Raw genomic sequence first — 15,522 nt, 5'->3', positions numbered from 1 at the left:
TCCTTACATCTGTGTCCTCAAAGACTCTGAGGTCTGACTTTGTAGATCACAAACTTTCAATTATCCTGTAAATGTATATACAGACTAATTTAAAGTTTTATACTCTTATTGAATAAGGTCTGTGCAATGCGTGTGTATTTGTAGGGGACGGGCATGCTTCCATGTGGGAGGCAAACTCAATTTGCTTGTAAACAAGTGAACACGTGAATGAGATTAAATGTGTTTTGTTGTGGATGGTTACAAAAAAGTTATGTAGGACAGCAGACATTAATCAAGTCAGCGTGGTAACAGTTTAGAGAGTGTCCCCTTTGTACTTTTATCACCGATGTGTATTAGGAATGAGACGAGACTACAGCTGTCCTTTTAATAGATCACTTTTATTTAGAGAACAAAAATTTGCTTTCTGTTTACCTCCATGTTTGTTTTCTGCTCGCTGACTGCTAGTATTTGTTTTTGCTGAGGATGGCAGGCTGGAGAGGAGAGGAGGGGATTGTAAGCCAAGGAGCAGTAGAGGTGGGGGCTGTGAACAAATGAGGGCGACACACTTTGGGGGTTGCACATGGTGAGGCCATAGAGGATAGGAAATTAGATTTTTACAAGAGCCAGCTAAATGTGTGTGGGTGCGTGTGCACGTGCGCGTGCATTCTGCTGTGTTTGCCGTCATGCAAAATACTGGGTTGGTGTGAGTCACTGTGACACTGTTACAAGACCTATTCCCACTCACACATGAAGACAAACACTCACATTACTCATGTCTGGCAATAAGAAGTGTATTATTATTATTATTATATCTTGCTCATACTAGCTGACAAGTTGAAGTGTGTGTGTGTGTTTCTGTCTTTACACATCTTTTCGCTCTTGTCATGATGCCACTTCCTCACAGTTTTGGCCCAAACCTGCAAGATAGTGTTTACACAAGCGCATTTGAAGAGGTTTTCAGCGCAGCTGTGCAGACTAAACATTTCTTACTCCGTTGTCATCTGTGTGTGGTGTTAGCTCCACTTTACCGCAGCGCTCAGGTCTCTCCTCGTGTTTTGAAAATTGCAGCTTTGAAGGCTTAAAAAAAATCTGCTCTCGAGGCACTGAGACAATGTCGAGACAGGTATGACCTCTTTTAGGTAAACTATAATAATCTGAAATCAGGCTGTTAACACTGTTTTTGTGGAGGTGCTCGTGAAACCATACTTAAAATGGAGAACAAGCAAGGAGAGATGAGAATGGGGGAAAGGGAACCAAAAAAAAAAATCAGTCTTGACATTTTTCCATTCAGTCTTTTTCCATTCACCCTTTCCCAATCCCCCGCTTGCTTCAGTGGTTTTGTCTAACTTCAGGTCCAAGGAATGTGATGTAACTGTAATGGAGCGATTAAGAAGTTGCTTGTTTTAGCCTTTTGCACACATGCTTACATTGTGGGGGTTTGCTGTAATGTTTATCTGAATGGATGGAGACTGAAAGGACAAAGGGAGCAAAGATGAGAAAGACACAACAGACAAATAAGAGGGAGGAAGGCCCTCAGTCAGTCTTGTGATTTTTCTGTCATCGGCCTGTACTTTCATGTCTTTGTTCTTCCTTGTTTTTACTTTAAAGGTCTCTTAGGCTTGCGTGTGTGTGTATGACCATCTCTGTCCTTTTTCCATCTCGAGTATTTGGACAGCTGTGGCTGGCTGTGTGTATTACAGAGGTTGTGACCCTGACATCTTGTTTAATACCTGGCCCTCTGAGTCTAATTGATGGCCAGAGTCAACACCGTGGTCTGGAGTCGCTGGCTGTTCGTGAGCATAGGCAAATGTCTGGCTGTGAATAAATATTTCAGACTCATTTAAAACCTATAGCATATCCAAATATGTAGTGTTTGATGCATACTGTGCAGAATATACAGAACGTCTCCAAGGTTTAGTTTGGTGCTCTTTGAGATTCTTTTTCTGTCATCATGCCAATTAATTCACTAAATTACACTGGCGTTTTGGTTTTCTACTCCTAATACTTTACTCTGCTTAATTGTGTATTCTTCATCTTTAATCTCCGGGAATTTTAGTTGCATCTTAACCTTCTTTGATTGTTTTTTTTTCCAGGTTATTCCCTTTGTCTGGGTAAATCCTACTTCTTCCGGTTCAACCACCCCGAGGAGGCAAACAGAATGAAGAGCATGCTTCCACAAAAGAGCCCTGTGTCTGCGTTGGCCTACAACACAGGTAAACACAAACACACACGCCGACTCCCACAACACCACAACAGCAGGTCTAGTGAACCGCTGAACTGCACTTTTACAAACTGTTCTTTTTTTCTTTGTTCTACCTCTCTGCCTTTGTTCTGCCACATCATCATCTTTACAAAAAAAAAGAGACTCCTCAGTTTTCATCCTCACTGAACTGATTTTCACCCCGTTTTGACCTCTGGTCATTCATCAACTTTCCCCCCCCTGATTTGACATCACTCCCCGCAGAAATGTTACAAGTAAAGTAAAAAAATAATTAACTTGCTGAGCCTCAGTTGTCCTTTCTTAAATGTTATGTAAATGTAGAACAACCTAGATCTGTACACTGAGAAGAGAAGAATCAGGTTCAGCTCACATGCACTCAGCCTGACCAAGAGCATTGAGTTATAATAGCAGTATTCAAGTTTGCCATGGGAGAAAAAGAGACAACAGCTTTGTCTGGATGAGCGGAGACGCTCACTTTCCGAAACCTTGGTTTGGCATCACATATAATACTTCATTATATGCAATATTAGAGATGTTAAAATATGCATTAAATCCGAAATTTCCTTCGCTGAAAGAGAAATGGTTCAAATGGGGGCAGGTGTTTCTTTCAGAAATGTTCACACTTTTTCCAGAATGCACGCTCTGACCGTCACGCACGTTAAAACTTAAATTCAAAACATAATGGAATGTTTCTGTCATGTGGTGCCCCTCAATTACCATGGTGATGCAGCTGGACTCTCTTGTCTCTGTAGGGATTGATCTGGCCGTGAGCAAGGTGTGTGTGTGTGTTTGTGTGTGTGTGTGTGTGTGTGTGTGCACGATAATAACTTAAATCCTTGCTCTTGACATTCTTAGACAGACGGAATGCACCTTGGTCTCCTCAGGCTTTAAGGTTGTTTTCATTGAAGTGACTCGCAATCTCCCTCACACACACACACACACACACACACAAACACACACATTCTTGTACAGCAGTTTCAGTGAGGACATCTTACCCTATATGCCTAATCTTAATTTTTAATCTAACCCTATTCAAACCCTAACCCTAAAACCAAGTCTTAACCCTCAAAAAGCCATTTAACCAGCCATAATGTCCTTACAAAGATAGTTTTGAGTGAAAATCTGTCCTCACAGCCGACTACAGACATGCACATACTGCACACACACGCTACTTTTTATTATTATTATTGTTGTTATTAGGCTGCCAAATTTCTACACCGCTACCCTTCAGATAGCCAAGACTCCCACTCTGAAATGTGAACCTAAAAGTGAAGACTCTCACACAAAAAAGGAGTTGACCATGTACTCGCTGTACTTGGGATGGAGGAGAGCTGATGCAACCCAGACCTCCAGTATAAATCTGCCCATGTATGGACACAAACACCCTGCATTTGTGTCTGTGCGTGCATGTGTGTGTTTCTCGATCTTATGATGGCTTTCATTTTCTGCCCCATTGCTCTCCATGACGTGCACTTTTAGGTACTCTTTAATGTTCCTTCCAGTATAACTCTTCAAAGCGGCAGTAGTAGCTGTAATATTCACACTTCATCTTCAACATGCATACATTGCCAGCATACGCACACACACAGCACACACACACGCGTGTGTTTCTCTCAGGCGGAGCTACAGCTTTTGTGTGTGGCTGTTTAACACTGGGTGGTCTAAGTTTGAACATTGTAATAGCTCCTTTTCCACATAATACCACAGATGATTAAAAAAAGACATCAGGGCAGGTTCCTCCCACATGACTTTTCCCTACCTAAGTGTTTTTACCTCGCTTTTTTGATGACATGGTAATATTTCGGGAGTATAAACTGAGCTAGAGCTATCAATCAGATTCACGTCTGCTGAATTTAGGGATGTTATACAAAGTAAAAGGACATTTTTGGATCAGGTGTTGGTTGGTTATCTCCCAGCTAATTTAGGAGAGAGGAAGTAAGAAAATCCCTCAGTTGAGGTTTGGAAATGGACCCCCTCACCACCGACAACTTATTTTAAATAAAAGGCTGCAGAAAGGGTGGGGGGGCCCCTGGGAGTATTCCAAAATATTTTGTGGTCTCTTTCATTTCTCCAAATCCTATAGTAAAGAACTGAACCCTAGTTAAACTATTTGTCTTGGATCAGATGGATGGTTTCGTGCAAGAGTGTATTAGCTGTGTATGTGTTGATTTCTATTCTGGGGATTTGCTGCCAGTTGTGGATTGTTTGGTTTGAGTTTGCTCTGCCAAGGGCCTCAGACAAGAATAGCTGCAGCTTCAGGTACACATACAACTTTTGCTATTTTTCTCATCGTTCTGCCTCCGTTTGTGGTTCCTCGCTCCTCCCATTTTCCTTCGTCTCTCATTTTCTTTTTTTCCCCTGTCACTGATTTTTCTCTCTCTAAAAGTTCTAGATTAAATAGAGGGATGTTGTGTCCGTCTCTTTCTTTATACCCTCGTGTGGCTTGTCCTGTAGCCTTACATATGTTTTTCTTTTTGTATCTGCCATGTAATTTTTCTTCTTCTTTGTGTCTGTTTTATTTTATTTTCAATTTATCCCTCTGTTCTTCCCAGACTACCTGAAGTTTAGCAGCGACTACAGCTATGCAGTTGCAGGTGGCACCAGCAGTGCTAGGGGGATGCGTTCAGCCTCCGAACTTCGGGACTTGATGGACACCCTGCAGCGCAAGAAGATTGCACTGGAGAACAGCTTGAGAGCCAATGGGAATGCCAACCCCTCTTACTTCAGTGTAACTCAGGTTAGGCATCTTTTAGTTCTTGGTATGGTTTAATAACCTGCTTTCTGTCGCATGCCTTGCACGGCTTGTAAAGTCTGTGTGATATACCCTGGATGTTTGTTTTGAGCTAACCAGGGTTTATCCACTATCCTGGGCTCAACTACAGTGGAAACAAAAGATTTAGCCCTCAAATTAAATTTGCCAAAGCTCCGCCATTATTCTCTCTATTTTTCTGCCATTCTGCCTGCTTCTGTTATTTAAATAAAATTGAATGTGCAATACATATTACACTAAATGATTGCATGTATTTCTTAACTGCTGTTCTCTTTTCTATCTCTCAGTCTCCACCCACGACACCTGTCTCAAGTCCTACCACATCTTCATCAGCGTATCAGGAACAAGCAAGGCGATTCTATGGCACAGATCGTCCACCCCTCTCTTTGAAATCTGCTCCTCCACTTCCCCCGGGACGTCGATCCGACCCTTCCTCTTATCTCTCCTCCCGCACCTCAGTGGGCCGCAGCCAGGACAATTTCAGCATGAGCGATAACCGACGACTGCAGAACCAGAGCTCTTCTTCTTTGCTGTCCACGTGGAATGGTGGCGGCTCTTCATCTTCTGTCGCTGGAATGGAAAGCTCCCTCCATTCCCGTCCTCCCTCGTCATCGTCCCGCACTCCATCGGCAGGAGGCGCAGTCAGCATGCCCTCAAGCCCCCGCCTTGGTCGTCGTAGCTGTGGAAACCAAGAGCCATCACCAACTAGTCGGCCGAGAAAGTATTCGGCTGGCTCGCTGAACGGGCTGTTGGGAGGAGGGCACAGTCGCTCCCTGCCACGCCTCTGCCCCTCATCCTCTCCTCATGACAACAGCAACAGAGTGCTGACCTTGTCGACGCTGCCATCACGACGGTCTGATATTGGTGGAAGTTACAAATATAGCAAAGACAACTACAACAACAACAGCCAGGACACCAACCACAACTCGTATATCTCCACACAACAGGCCTGCAATAGGAATCAAATTCAGACCAATTCTCAGGGAGAAGGTGTTGTGTCCATCTCCCTCTCCTCCATGAAGAACTTGCCGTCTACCACCTCTGCCATCTCCGCTACAGCAGCACCTCCTGATGTGACCATCCCATCCAAAGGGGGCTCTTCTTCCCCCCGTGTGGCCAAAAAACTCAGCCTGACTTCCTCCAGCACCATCAGCCCCACAACTTCCATCTCTTCAGACACTGAATACTCTGCCAGCAATGGAGTCATACAAGACTACAATTTGGTTGACAAGGAGAGGCGAGGGGCAGATCTTGAATTCACTGGTACCCAAGGTCTTGGAGAGAGGAGGTCGTCATTTGGGAAGGCAGGGCTGGAACCTCGGATGGGATTTGGTGACAGGAGGTCCTCATTTGGAAAGGCAGGGGTGACTCCACCAGGTGGGTTCAGGGAAAGAAGGGGAAGTATCAGCTCACTGAGTGGGAAGGAAGAACTGACTGACTACCACCACCGTCAAAAAGAAGAGAGGCTGCGAGAGCAGGAGGTGGAGAGACTGGTGAGTAGGAGTGTGCACTTGCTGTTTGTCTGTCTCTGTCTATACAGAAGCATATTTTATTTCTAATCAAATGATATTCTACGAATTCTACAAATCAGTAGTTGCGAACTATGGTTTTTACTCAACTACGCCATTTAATTGCACTACTGTCTTTGTCCCAGTATACAAACATTAGCAGGGAATGAGTTTATTGAATGAAGTGTGTTTGACGTCACTGACCAAAAACAACTTTAGTTGGTGGTTTACTTTATTCTGTGTCTTTCTACTAACTATTAACTCTCAAATATTTCCTTCTTGGAGCTGGCAAAGCATACATTTGGTCCCCCCATTAGTCCAAAAACTCACTAATCTGGACTTTGTCATGTTTTTCTCGCTGTTTTCTGTTGTTTACCGGCTTCTTCTATTATTTCTGGGTCAAAGTCTGAGGGCAGGCAGTGTGGAGCATACCCGGAGTGCCTAGGCCAACTTTGTCTGACTTTGATAAATTCAATTTAGCACAATGTCAGTCTAACATGTATTTTAAAAGTCCAGTTTTAGTCGAAATATATTGACTTTTTTCTCTCTTTTTTTGTAATGCCATGTAAACATACTGACTGTCAGTTTGCAGCATTGAAGATTACTGATAGGAGATAGGAATATATGTTTTGTTTTGCAGTGTTGGCAAGACATACAAGAAAAGGAATGCATGTCGGAATACCTCCCTTCATCGCTGATCTCCTTCTTGTCCTCTCAAACATACTCTCCCAGGGAGCTTAACACACACACACACACACAGTGAGGTTTACCACTCACACAGATGCCTTTGCTACCCGACTGATTCTAACAGGACTATTCTTAACCTTGTGCTTGGATTGTGCTCTTGTGTGTGTTTGCGTGTACGTAGTGTGTGTTTATGTCAGTCATCTGGAAAACCGCCCAGTGTGGTTCGGTCCACTGAAGAGCCACGGAACACATCAGTCAGCTGTTGGTTAGTGACATTTAGGAAGATTAGAGAGCAGGGTTTTCAAGTAGCAGGTGGATAAATATACAGCTGCTCAACATACTGTATAATAACAAGTGGGCTCATAATTCTGCTTTCCCCCTCTATGGATAACGTGTGTCCCTCTCACTTTCACACAGAAAGAGAGAGTCATACAAGTTAGTAAGTGAACAGTGTGTTCTCCTTAAATTGTGGACAACCCAACCATTGTACAAACACAGTGGTTTTCAGCTTACCTCCAGTTACTGTATGTTATACTTAAAAATCAAGATGGAATTTTATGGACCCATTTCTCCTGCTTGGATCCCAGAGCCTTTTGCTCCCTTTGCCTGGTATCATGAAAGAAAATGAATTTAGCCCCACATTACGGCATTTTTTCTGGTTTGATGAAATGTGATCCTGTCAGACACATTTAAATCTAAACGCCAAGTAACATGTCTTTTATTTAGAAATTATTACTGCACATGTTTGAAGAGCAGGTTCAAAATTACTCAAATCAGTTTCAAGCAGGATTAGTAAGTCTAATTCTCAAGCACTACCTGCCCTCTAGTGGTAGTGCAGGGAACCTAATGTGAAAGACCAAAACATGGTTACATGTTGGCTTTTAGCCATATGATAATTAGCCATCGAGAGCTGCTTGTCTTGGTTATGCACGTTTTGATTCACAAAGCTATTAATAACAGTGTGGTTGTGTTTAGTAAGGGTCATTGACAAGTTAATAAGACAAATAAAGGAACGTGAATCAGGGGAAGGAGATTAATGGTTCGACAGCTACTCAAGGTAGGGGAAAAGGAAGACTTTCATATTTATCTGAAAAGCAAAATAGAATTTTCTCAGACGGAACAAAACACCAGCTCATATTGTATTTGCCAACTCGCTCCCTGTCTTCTGTCCATTTTGTCCTTCTTTTCATCTTTTTATAGGAGTCCTTGTTCTCCGTCTGTCCCTCTCTAGTTGACAGCTGATTACTATAAGGGTTCCACAGAGGCTTGTGGCCATTAGAATAGAGCAAGGTGACAAACTGACACTTGTCTAAGCTCCTGGTTCACATTACGCACTTGTTCACACCTGGCTGTATGCATGCAAAAGTAATGTACATTATTAAGACTTAAGAAATGATACAAAAAACATTTTGAATTATATATTATAATCTCCTCCATAATGTCATAATAATAAATATATAATGCACATGTAGTGCTGTTATTCTTTTAAGCCTCTCTAAACAAACACTTGTCTCCATCAAGTCTTCCATTGTCCAAACTTCACCTGGTTCAGATTCCTTTTAAGTACAATTCCCTGGAAAGTGTCCTGTGTTATGAGTGGCAGTACACACATTCCCATGTTATGAGTCATGGCTTGTTGAAGTGTTCTATTTGACAGCTGTTCACCTCCTCATTAGCTCACTCACCCTCTCTATCTCACACACACACACATATCCTAGTCATGTGTTCCATTTTTTCTGCCTCCCTCTTTCCCTCTCTAATATTACTTAAAAAGGCTCCCACCGGAGAAGTTACTGCTGAAGCTACAACAGGATATATTGACTCTGCAGTTCATGTAGCTTCTCATATGTCTGTGTTAAAGCAGGCAGAACCTGGTGAAAGGGTAAAAGGAAATATAGCTCCTGGAGTTCCTGTTAAGAGGAATTAGACTTTGAGAGCATGTGAATAGTGTAGAAAATTAGATGCAAATCATGCACTAGAAATGATATTGCTCAGTTTTGGACTAAACAAGGACAAACTTCTGCAATGCTTCTCCAGGTAACCTGAGCATTCATTTTTATAATGGATATTGCTATAAAGTTTTGTAGAGCTTTTGGGAGTCGGTTTGGTGTTCAGCAGTTAACATCACAACTCTAATAGAAATGCATTTTTACTGTACAAAAAGTAATGTAAGGCTACAGTGTTTTTTTTTTTATTGTGTCATGAACTAAAATGAGAATGAGCTGCAGTTACCAGATCTGTGTACAATCTAACTCCTGTGTGTTTATCTCAGGAGCGACAGCGGCTCGAGACCATATTGTCTCTGTGTTCAGAGCTGGGCCAGGCTGACAGGGATGGAGGTGCCACGACAACAAGTCCCACTTCAGCAGTGGCAGATCTCCGTAAAATCAACCAGGAGCTGGAGAAGCTCCAAGTGAACAACGATGACGACGACGCGCCTTCTGTCTTTTCTGACTGTTCATCTGTCATTGAAACCACTGGAAATGGACGCATCGCCTCTCCTCTGTCAGAGAATGGCTTCTACGATGATGAACTACAGTTACGACAGAGGCGCAGGAGCGGTCACCGAGACAATCGGGCAGAATCTCCCACTGTCAGCTTGCGAAGCTTTGCCCCCTCACCTTCTCCACGTACACAGAGAACCAATGAGGTAAATAGCGAAATAGGACGTCTGTCGACGAAAGTAGAATGCTAGTGTCTGAAACGCTTCCTGTGTGCACATGAAGTACACCTAATAATATCACATATTTTAGTGGATGTCGAGCATTACATTTGATGTCTTGATATCTGAATTAATTCTGCCATATAGATTTATTGTTAGGATTTTTTTGTGGGATTATCCTACTCATAAACCCAAACTGCAACTGAATGTTAGTGAACAGAACTGAAACTGTCAGTAATTGTAACTATTCGGTCATTCGGTGGTGATTGGAGGTAGACTTCAAGAGTAACTTCATTGACTTTGGTCATCTTAATCCGATTAATCAGCATTAATTGACAGAAACACCACGTTGACAATGGTCGGTCCTTTTTAACACTCATATTTACAGAACATTTATTAAATTAGAGCAGGCAAAGTATTGTTTTCTTGGTTTTTAGCTCTGCAATGAGCATGAATATTGGTATGATTGTGAATATTGATGGTGGTGATAATAGTTAACCCAATAATGGTTCAGAGAGTTTTGACAACATATTTACACTGGTAAAATCTGTGTTGATGCAGGCTCTAGAGGATGCAATTCAGCACTGCAGACAGGATTCGAGACCTTCAGAGGAGGAGGTGAGGCAAGTAAAGGAGGAGAGGATCGAGGTGCTGAACAACATGGAGGAGCTGGAGAGAAAAATCAAGGAGCTGGACAACCAAATAGACGAATCTGCACGAGAGGTAGAGCAGGACAACACAAGGATTTTGTGTTATTTAAGTTAATTACACTGATTTGTTTTTAGGTGAAATATTTATTTCTGTATCAAAAAATCGTTTTACTAACAGTAAAAATAAACAAAGACTTTGTGTTTATCTAAGGTGGAGGTTGAACGAGCCCTTGTGGAGGCTGAGCAGGAGTCAGAGGTAGCTGCTCTCCAGCAGGAAAAAGAAGCCCTGGAAGCACTCCACAACAAGATGACTGAACTAGAGACCAAGTCCCAACAGGAAAAGGAAAAGGTATAAAGGCTATGCTCTGTTAAAGAACAACTTAGAGTTAGGATTAATGAGGATGATCCAAAAAGCTGGCTGGGTCAAAACTAATGAGTTTTCTGCACTCTACAATTTAAAAAATAAAAAATTTAGCTTCTGAGTTAATGGAGAGGAAATACAGAGTATAAAAAGTAGAGGATAACGTTTTTAAAACCCCTCGTAACATGCGCTTGAATCGGCTGCCCAAGATTGTGTGTGTGTGTGTGTGTGTGTGTGTGTGAGTGTGTCTACGTGCTCTTACATGTGCTACTCCAAGACCCTCAAACATTTAGGGGTCATGTGACTGACTGATAGGTGTTAATCCTTCTCATGCTGTCTCAGTTCCAAATATATATCTGTTAATGCTACCCAGAGTATTACAGTCCCAAGCGATCCCATCTTACACACACATGCATCCGTATCCATCTGCATTTAAAGAGGTTTTCAAAATCCGTCAGTTTTAAAGAAATGAGCTCTGTTTTGTTGTGATAATGCTATTTTCTCAGTGTTCACACAATAACAACATGTGGTAAACTGAATGAATAGGACGCAGTTTGTTCAAAAATGAAATCTGGGAAGGAATAGGCCGGGTGTAAAACAAGTGATGGATTATTTTCCAGAAGGACAACCAGTGATCAGTCAGTGTGTGGACAGAAGCCACTTTGAGTAGAAGGCATATTACAGACCCAGCAGCATCTAAAGGACTTTGAGGGCATGAGGGGAAAATAGTTCTCTTGTCCAATGAAAGAAAGACTCACTGTTTAGCAAACACCAGTCACTACTCATCATGTGGCTTACATCCATCCCACCCACATGCCATATGGAGAACCCGAAAGATTTCAGAATTTTAATACATTGACAAAACCTTCCAAAAGCATGTTTCCACTGTGTTGCTGATAATTGGGTTTTCACCGACAGACAGAAATAGAAATGAACAAATTCTTGGCAAAATTTTGTGAAAAGTAACTACCTTCTGAAGCCACTGTGTGTACACGTGTGCTGGCACCCGCTGGATGTCACGATTACAAGTGAGACAAAAGAAAATAGAGACAGAACGATTTCATAGACTCGCCTTCTCGCGAATGTTCCAAACTTCTGTTGAAGATGAGGTGCAGTTGAGTGCTCCTGGGGCGTGTGAGTGTCTGTGTGTACAAATGCGTTGTATTCATAGAGAGGACTATTAATATGTTAATTTACCTTTTGCTGATACATCCCTTACATCCATCCTCGCCTTTCTCACCACCAGTCCTCACCCTCAGTCATTTTCATTCAAACAAGCGAGGAAAAATGTGCAGGAGAGAGAATTAATGACACATTGCTTACTAGTCTGTGTAGCTTCTCATTCATCATTTCATTCATAGTTCTCCAAATGTCACTGAATCAGGCAACTGATCCTCTTTTTTATCCTCTTGGATAAAATGTCTTCAAGACGAACTACAATGACATTTGGACATTTTATTCAACCCCTTGCACCTCTTCATTTCTGTTAGATTTTTTTTCTTCAGCTTTCCTCTTCCTCCCCTCCCTCTTATCTCATATTGCTGACCTGGTCGTCATAGTAATTAACTGTGGCTCCCCCAGTCCAACTAACTTGCCATCCTCTCTATGTTGTGTGTATGTGTGTGTATGTCTTTGTATTTATGTGTACATAAAAACATGTACATGGTACATGTGTCGTCGTGTGGGCTTGTGTGTGTGTGTGTTTGTGTGCGCGTTTTTGTGTATGTTCATGTGTTGTACACCAGGCGTGTGAATTGCTGCAGGCAGAGAGGGGCAGAGTAGAGAGGTTGGCTCAGATTGTGTGTGAGCAGCGCTCCCAGCTGGACAGCTGCCCTGAGGCCACCAAGGAGCCCCTGCAGGAGCAGCTAGCCAGGGTCAGTACACACTCAACACCTCACGCACACAAGCACAGGATGATACCCTGGGCTCCAAACGTCTGAGACCCAGTGGATCTCAGACTTTGGGGTGTGTGAACCTGTGGATCCATGCAAGGAAAACACAACACATAGGGCAGCATGAAACCAAGCTTACGGAACATAAGCAGCAAAGGAAGCAGCTGTGTATGCCTACAATGCATTCGCATGTGCACATTATGCATACAGTTTTTATACTCAAATATTTAATTTATTTTGTGTATGAGCAGGTGTTCACATGGCCAGACTCGCATGAACTGAGAGTCGTATGACGCTTGCGGACTTGAAAATGCCTACATTTTCTTTTCTCTGCGAACTTGCTCTCCACCTCCACCACTCATCTTTAACTGGTATAATTATTCTCTATGTCTAACCCTTTAGGTTTCTGTGTCTACTCATATCTATGTGTCTTCAGAGGGGTTGATTCTGTGAGAGTGTTTGGTGTCTGAAGGGTCAGGCTTCGAAGAGCTGTTACAGAAATAGAAACGGACATGTTAATATTTAGTTCATGGCTTCACTAGTTTTTTGACATATACCTGATTTCTTAAAGGTGACAGCACTTTGTGGCTCTCTGCATTGAGTGGGAAATGCTTGTGGTGTGTTACATTTTGCATGACGGCGCTATAAAAACATCGGTCTTGTAGTCTGCATGGAAAATAAAGCATCTGTGAGACTGGTTCCTTTTGTCAACATATTAAGGGATGAGAAGGTGCTTCTATGAATGACGACTGCTTCCCATTTTCTATTTGTTTCAAAGCTGTTGGAAAAAGACAAACATAATGTTACAGGGCAATTTGTTGACAATTGACCTAATTTGCATACACCCTTTAATATAGAAGTATCATATACAGGAGGTTCTGTGTGTCACATGCATCCCCTTGTGTTGCTTGTTCACCCGTGCATTGTGATTTTGCTTGTGTCTGTCAGGACTGCGAGGTGCTCGAGGCAGAGACGAAGCGTTTTGAGGACCTGGAGTTTCAGCAGCTGGAGCGAGAGAGCCGACTGGACGAGGATAAGGAAACACACACACAGCAACTTCTGCGGGAGATCGCCGATTACCAGCGCAGCACAGTCACACGCAAGGTAGCTGCTTCAAAGAAAACTGAATCAATTCAATATATAATATTTGTATTTTATGCAGTCTTTTTCTTAATATATGTGTGTGTAACAAGCTCGTCTTCCTTTTTGGAAACTTCAGGAGCGACTATTAACTCTGAGGAAGCAGGGAACACAGATTACCCAGCAAGCTCAGCGAGAAAAGGAAAGCTTCGTTAAGGAGAGGAGCAACCTTGAATCGATGCTGCAAAGGGTTATTTAATATTTTTTCTAAATAATCATAAAAGACCAACAGCAAAATGTTGTTTTTGTTTTAAATGATCTCTTTCATTTCCATTTTTTTCCTTTTTCTGTTAGGAAAAAGAAAAACTTGCGACACTGGATGGAAAATATGCCGACCTCACCGGCAGCCGGGGTTTCACGCTGAGGGAGGTAGGTTTACGTGACAGCTGACGGACGAGAAAATGACAACTGTGCTCTTCTTTGAACTTTTTAAAAAATGGACATGATCCACTCATTATTTTTAATGACTGGGCCTTCCTTCTGTCCCTGCTGGATTCAGCCTGCATGTCAGGTTATAAGGTCTTTTTCCCTTGACCCTTTGCCACAATTTTTTCTCCTCCGACTAACCTCCTTTCTTCTATTTGTAGAACAAACCTATTACATTTTGTATTTGTTTCCCTAATTGTTTTGCTTGTCCAGATTGACTGTTTAAATCTTTTGGGATGTCCCTGATCTCAAGCCAACTCTTTTCACATTGTGTAGTGGCCTGTAGGTTCCCATATATTCATAATAATATCAAATGTTGATTAAATAACCTGTCGTAGATGTATGTATATTTTTATTAGCCTGTTCATCTAAATACTGAAGTTCATGGTTAATAATTGATATTTTTAAACTTAAATTGTTAATATGTGATATGTGTGAATGTCAAGAGCTTGCTTAAATTTAGACCTGCCATCAATTTTTGCACAGAATCAGTTCAGTGCAAATGTAGAGTCTTTCCCCTCTGTGTTCAAATACTGTAACTGCAACATATTCAGGCTGAGGAGGTCAAATCACTTTATATATTTCCAGTCATTAAACTTAAATCTGGATTGGGCCAAATCCATAATCCTTGGGATTTTATTGGGACATCTGCTTCTGTTTTTCCTCTTCTTTCAGTTGCTTACTTTTTTCCTCCACCTTTTGTTTTCTTGTTGAAACTTCACGTCCATGCAATGAAAAGTTTTGAATGAAAGCACGAATGAAAGCAATGACATTTGAGAATAATTCCATGGTTTCTCTGCACAGCATACACTGACTCACAATAATCCCGTGGACATCTTGTTAGAACGATAATTGTCTTGTTTACTTCACCTAATCATTGTTAACTGTACTGTGTCTAAATAACTTGTTTTGTTGTGTTTTACCTGGAAACTAAAATTGCCACAGAAGCATCATTCTAACAACTAATTGCTGTAACATATTAATATGGCAGACTCACTTCATGCTATACCTCACCCCTTTTTCTCTCCTCCGTTTCTCCATGATACTTTCCAGGGCTATGTCACAGTCAGTGAAATCAATGAGCTTTACTCGCATCGTAAGGGGGACCCTAAGTCCGCCCCTGCTCTGACCAATGCCGCCCCTGAGTCCGAGGCAAACCCCTCCCCTGATGACGATACCACGAAGCCACAGGAGGATGAGGTGTGTGTAGTGGTGCAAAGGTTCCT

The 15,522-nt window shown here is 42.1% G+C and overlaps 1 protein-coding gene across 5 annotated transcripts in view; it reads left to right on the top strand.

Moving 5' to 3' along the window:
- The window catches only part of phldb2b (pleckstrin homology-like domain, family B, member 2b), a 36,873-nt gene that overhangs the window by 13,528 nt on the left and 7,823 nt on the right, over positions 1 to 15,522 (top strand). For 3 of the 5 annotated variants that reach the window (XM_058625556.1, XM_058625564.1, XM_058625590.1), the window contains 11 exons: positions 2,073 to 2,192; positions 4,753 to 4,937; positions 5,258 to 6,463; positions 9,438 to 9,815; positions 10,389 to 10,550; positions 10,689 to 10,826; positions 12,584 to 12,712; positions 13,679 to 13,834; positions 13,950 to 14,060; positions 14,165 to 14,239; positions 15,350 to 15,496. In XM_058625556.1, coding sequence (XP_058481539.1) covers positions 2,073 to 2,192; positions 4,753 to 4,937; positions 5,258 to 6,463; positions 9,438 to 9,815; positions 10,389 to 10,550; positions 10,689 to 10,826; positions 12,584 to 12,712; positions 13,679 to 13,834; positions 13,950 to 14,060; positions 14,165 to 14,239; positions 15,350 to 15,496 — 2,807 coding nt within the window. The remainder of the gene's footprint in view (positions 1 to 2,072; positions 2,193 to 4,752; positions 4,938 to 5,257; positions 6,464 to 9,437; positions 9,816 to 10,388; positions 10,551 to 10,688; positions 10,827 to 12,583; positions 12,713 to 13,678; positions 13,835 to 13,949; positions 14,061 to 14,164; positions 14,240 to 15,349; positions 15,497 to 15,522) is intronic. The other 2 variants (XM_058625573.1, XM_058625581.1) reach the window with 2 other exon arrangements.

Source organism: Solea solea, chromosome 1 (assembly GCF_958295425.1).
Source record: "Solea solea chromosome 1, fSolSol10.1, whole genome shotgun sequence".
NCBI lineage: Eukaryota > Metazoa > Chordata > Actinopteri > Pleuronectiformes > Soleidae > Solea > Solea solea.
This window is presented reverse-complemented; position numbering and strand designations above follow the sequence as displayed.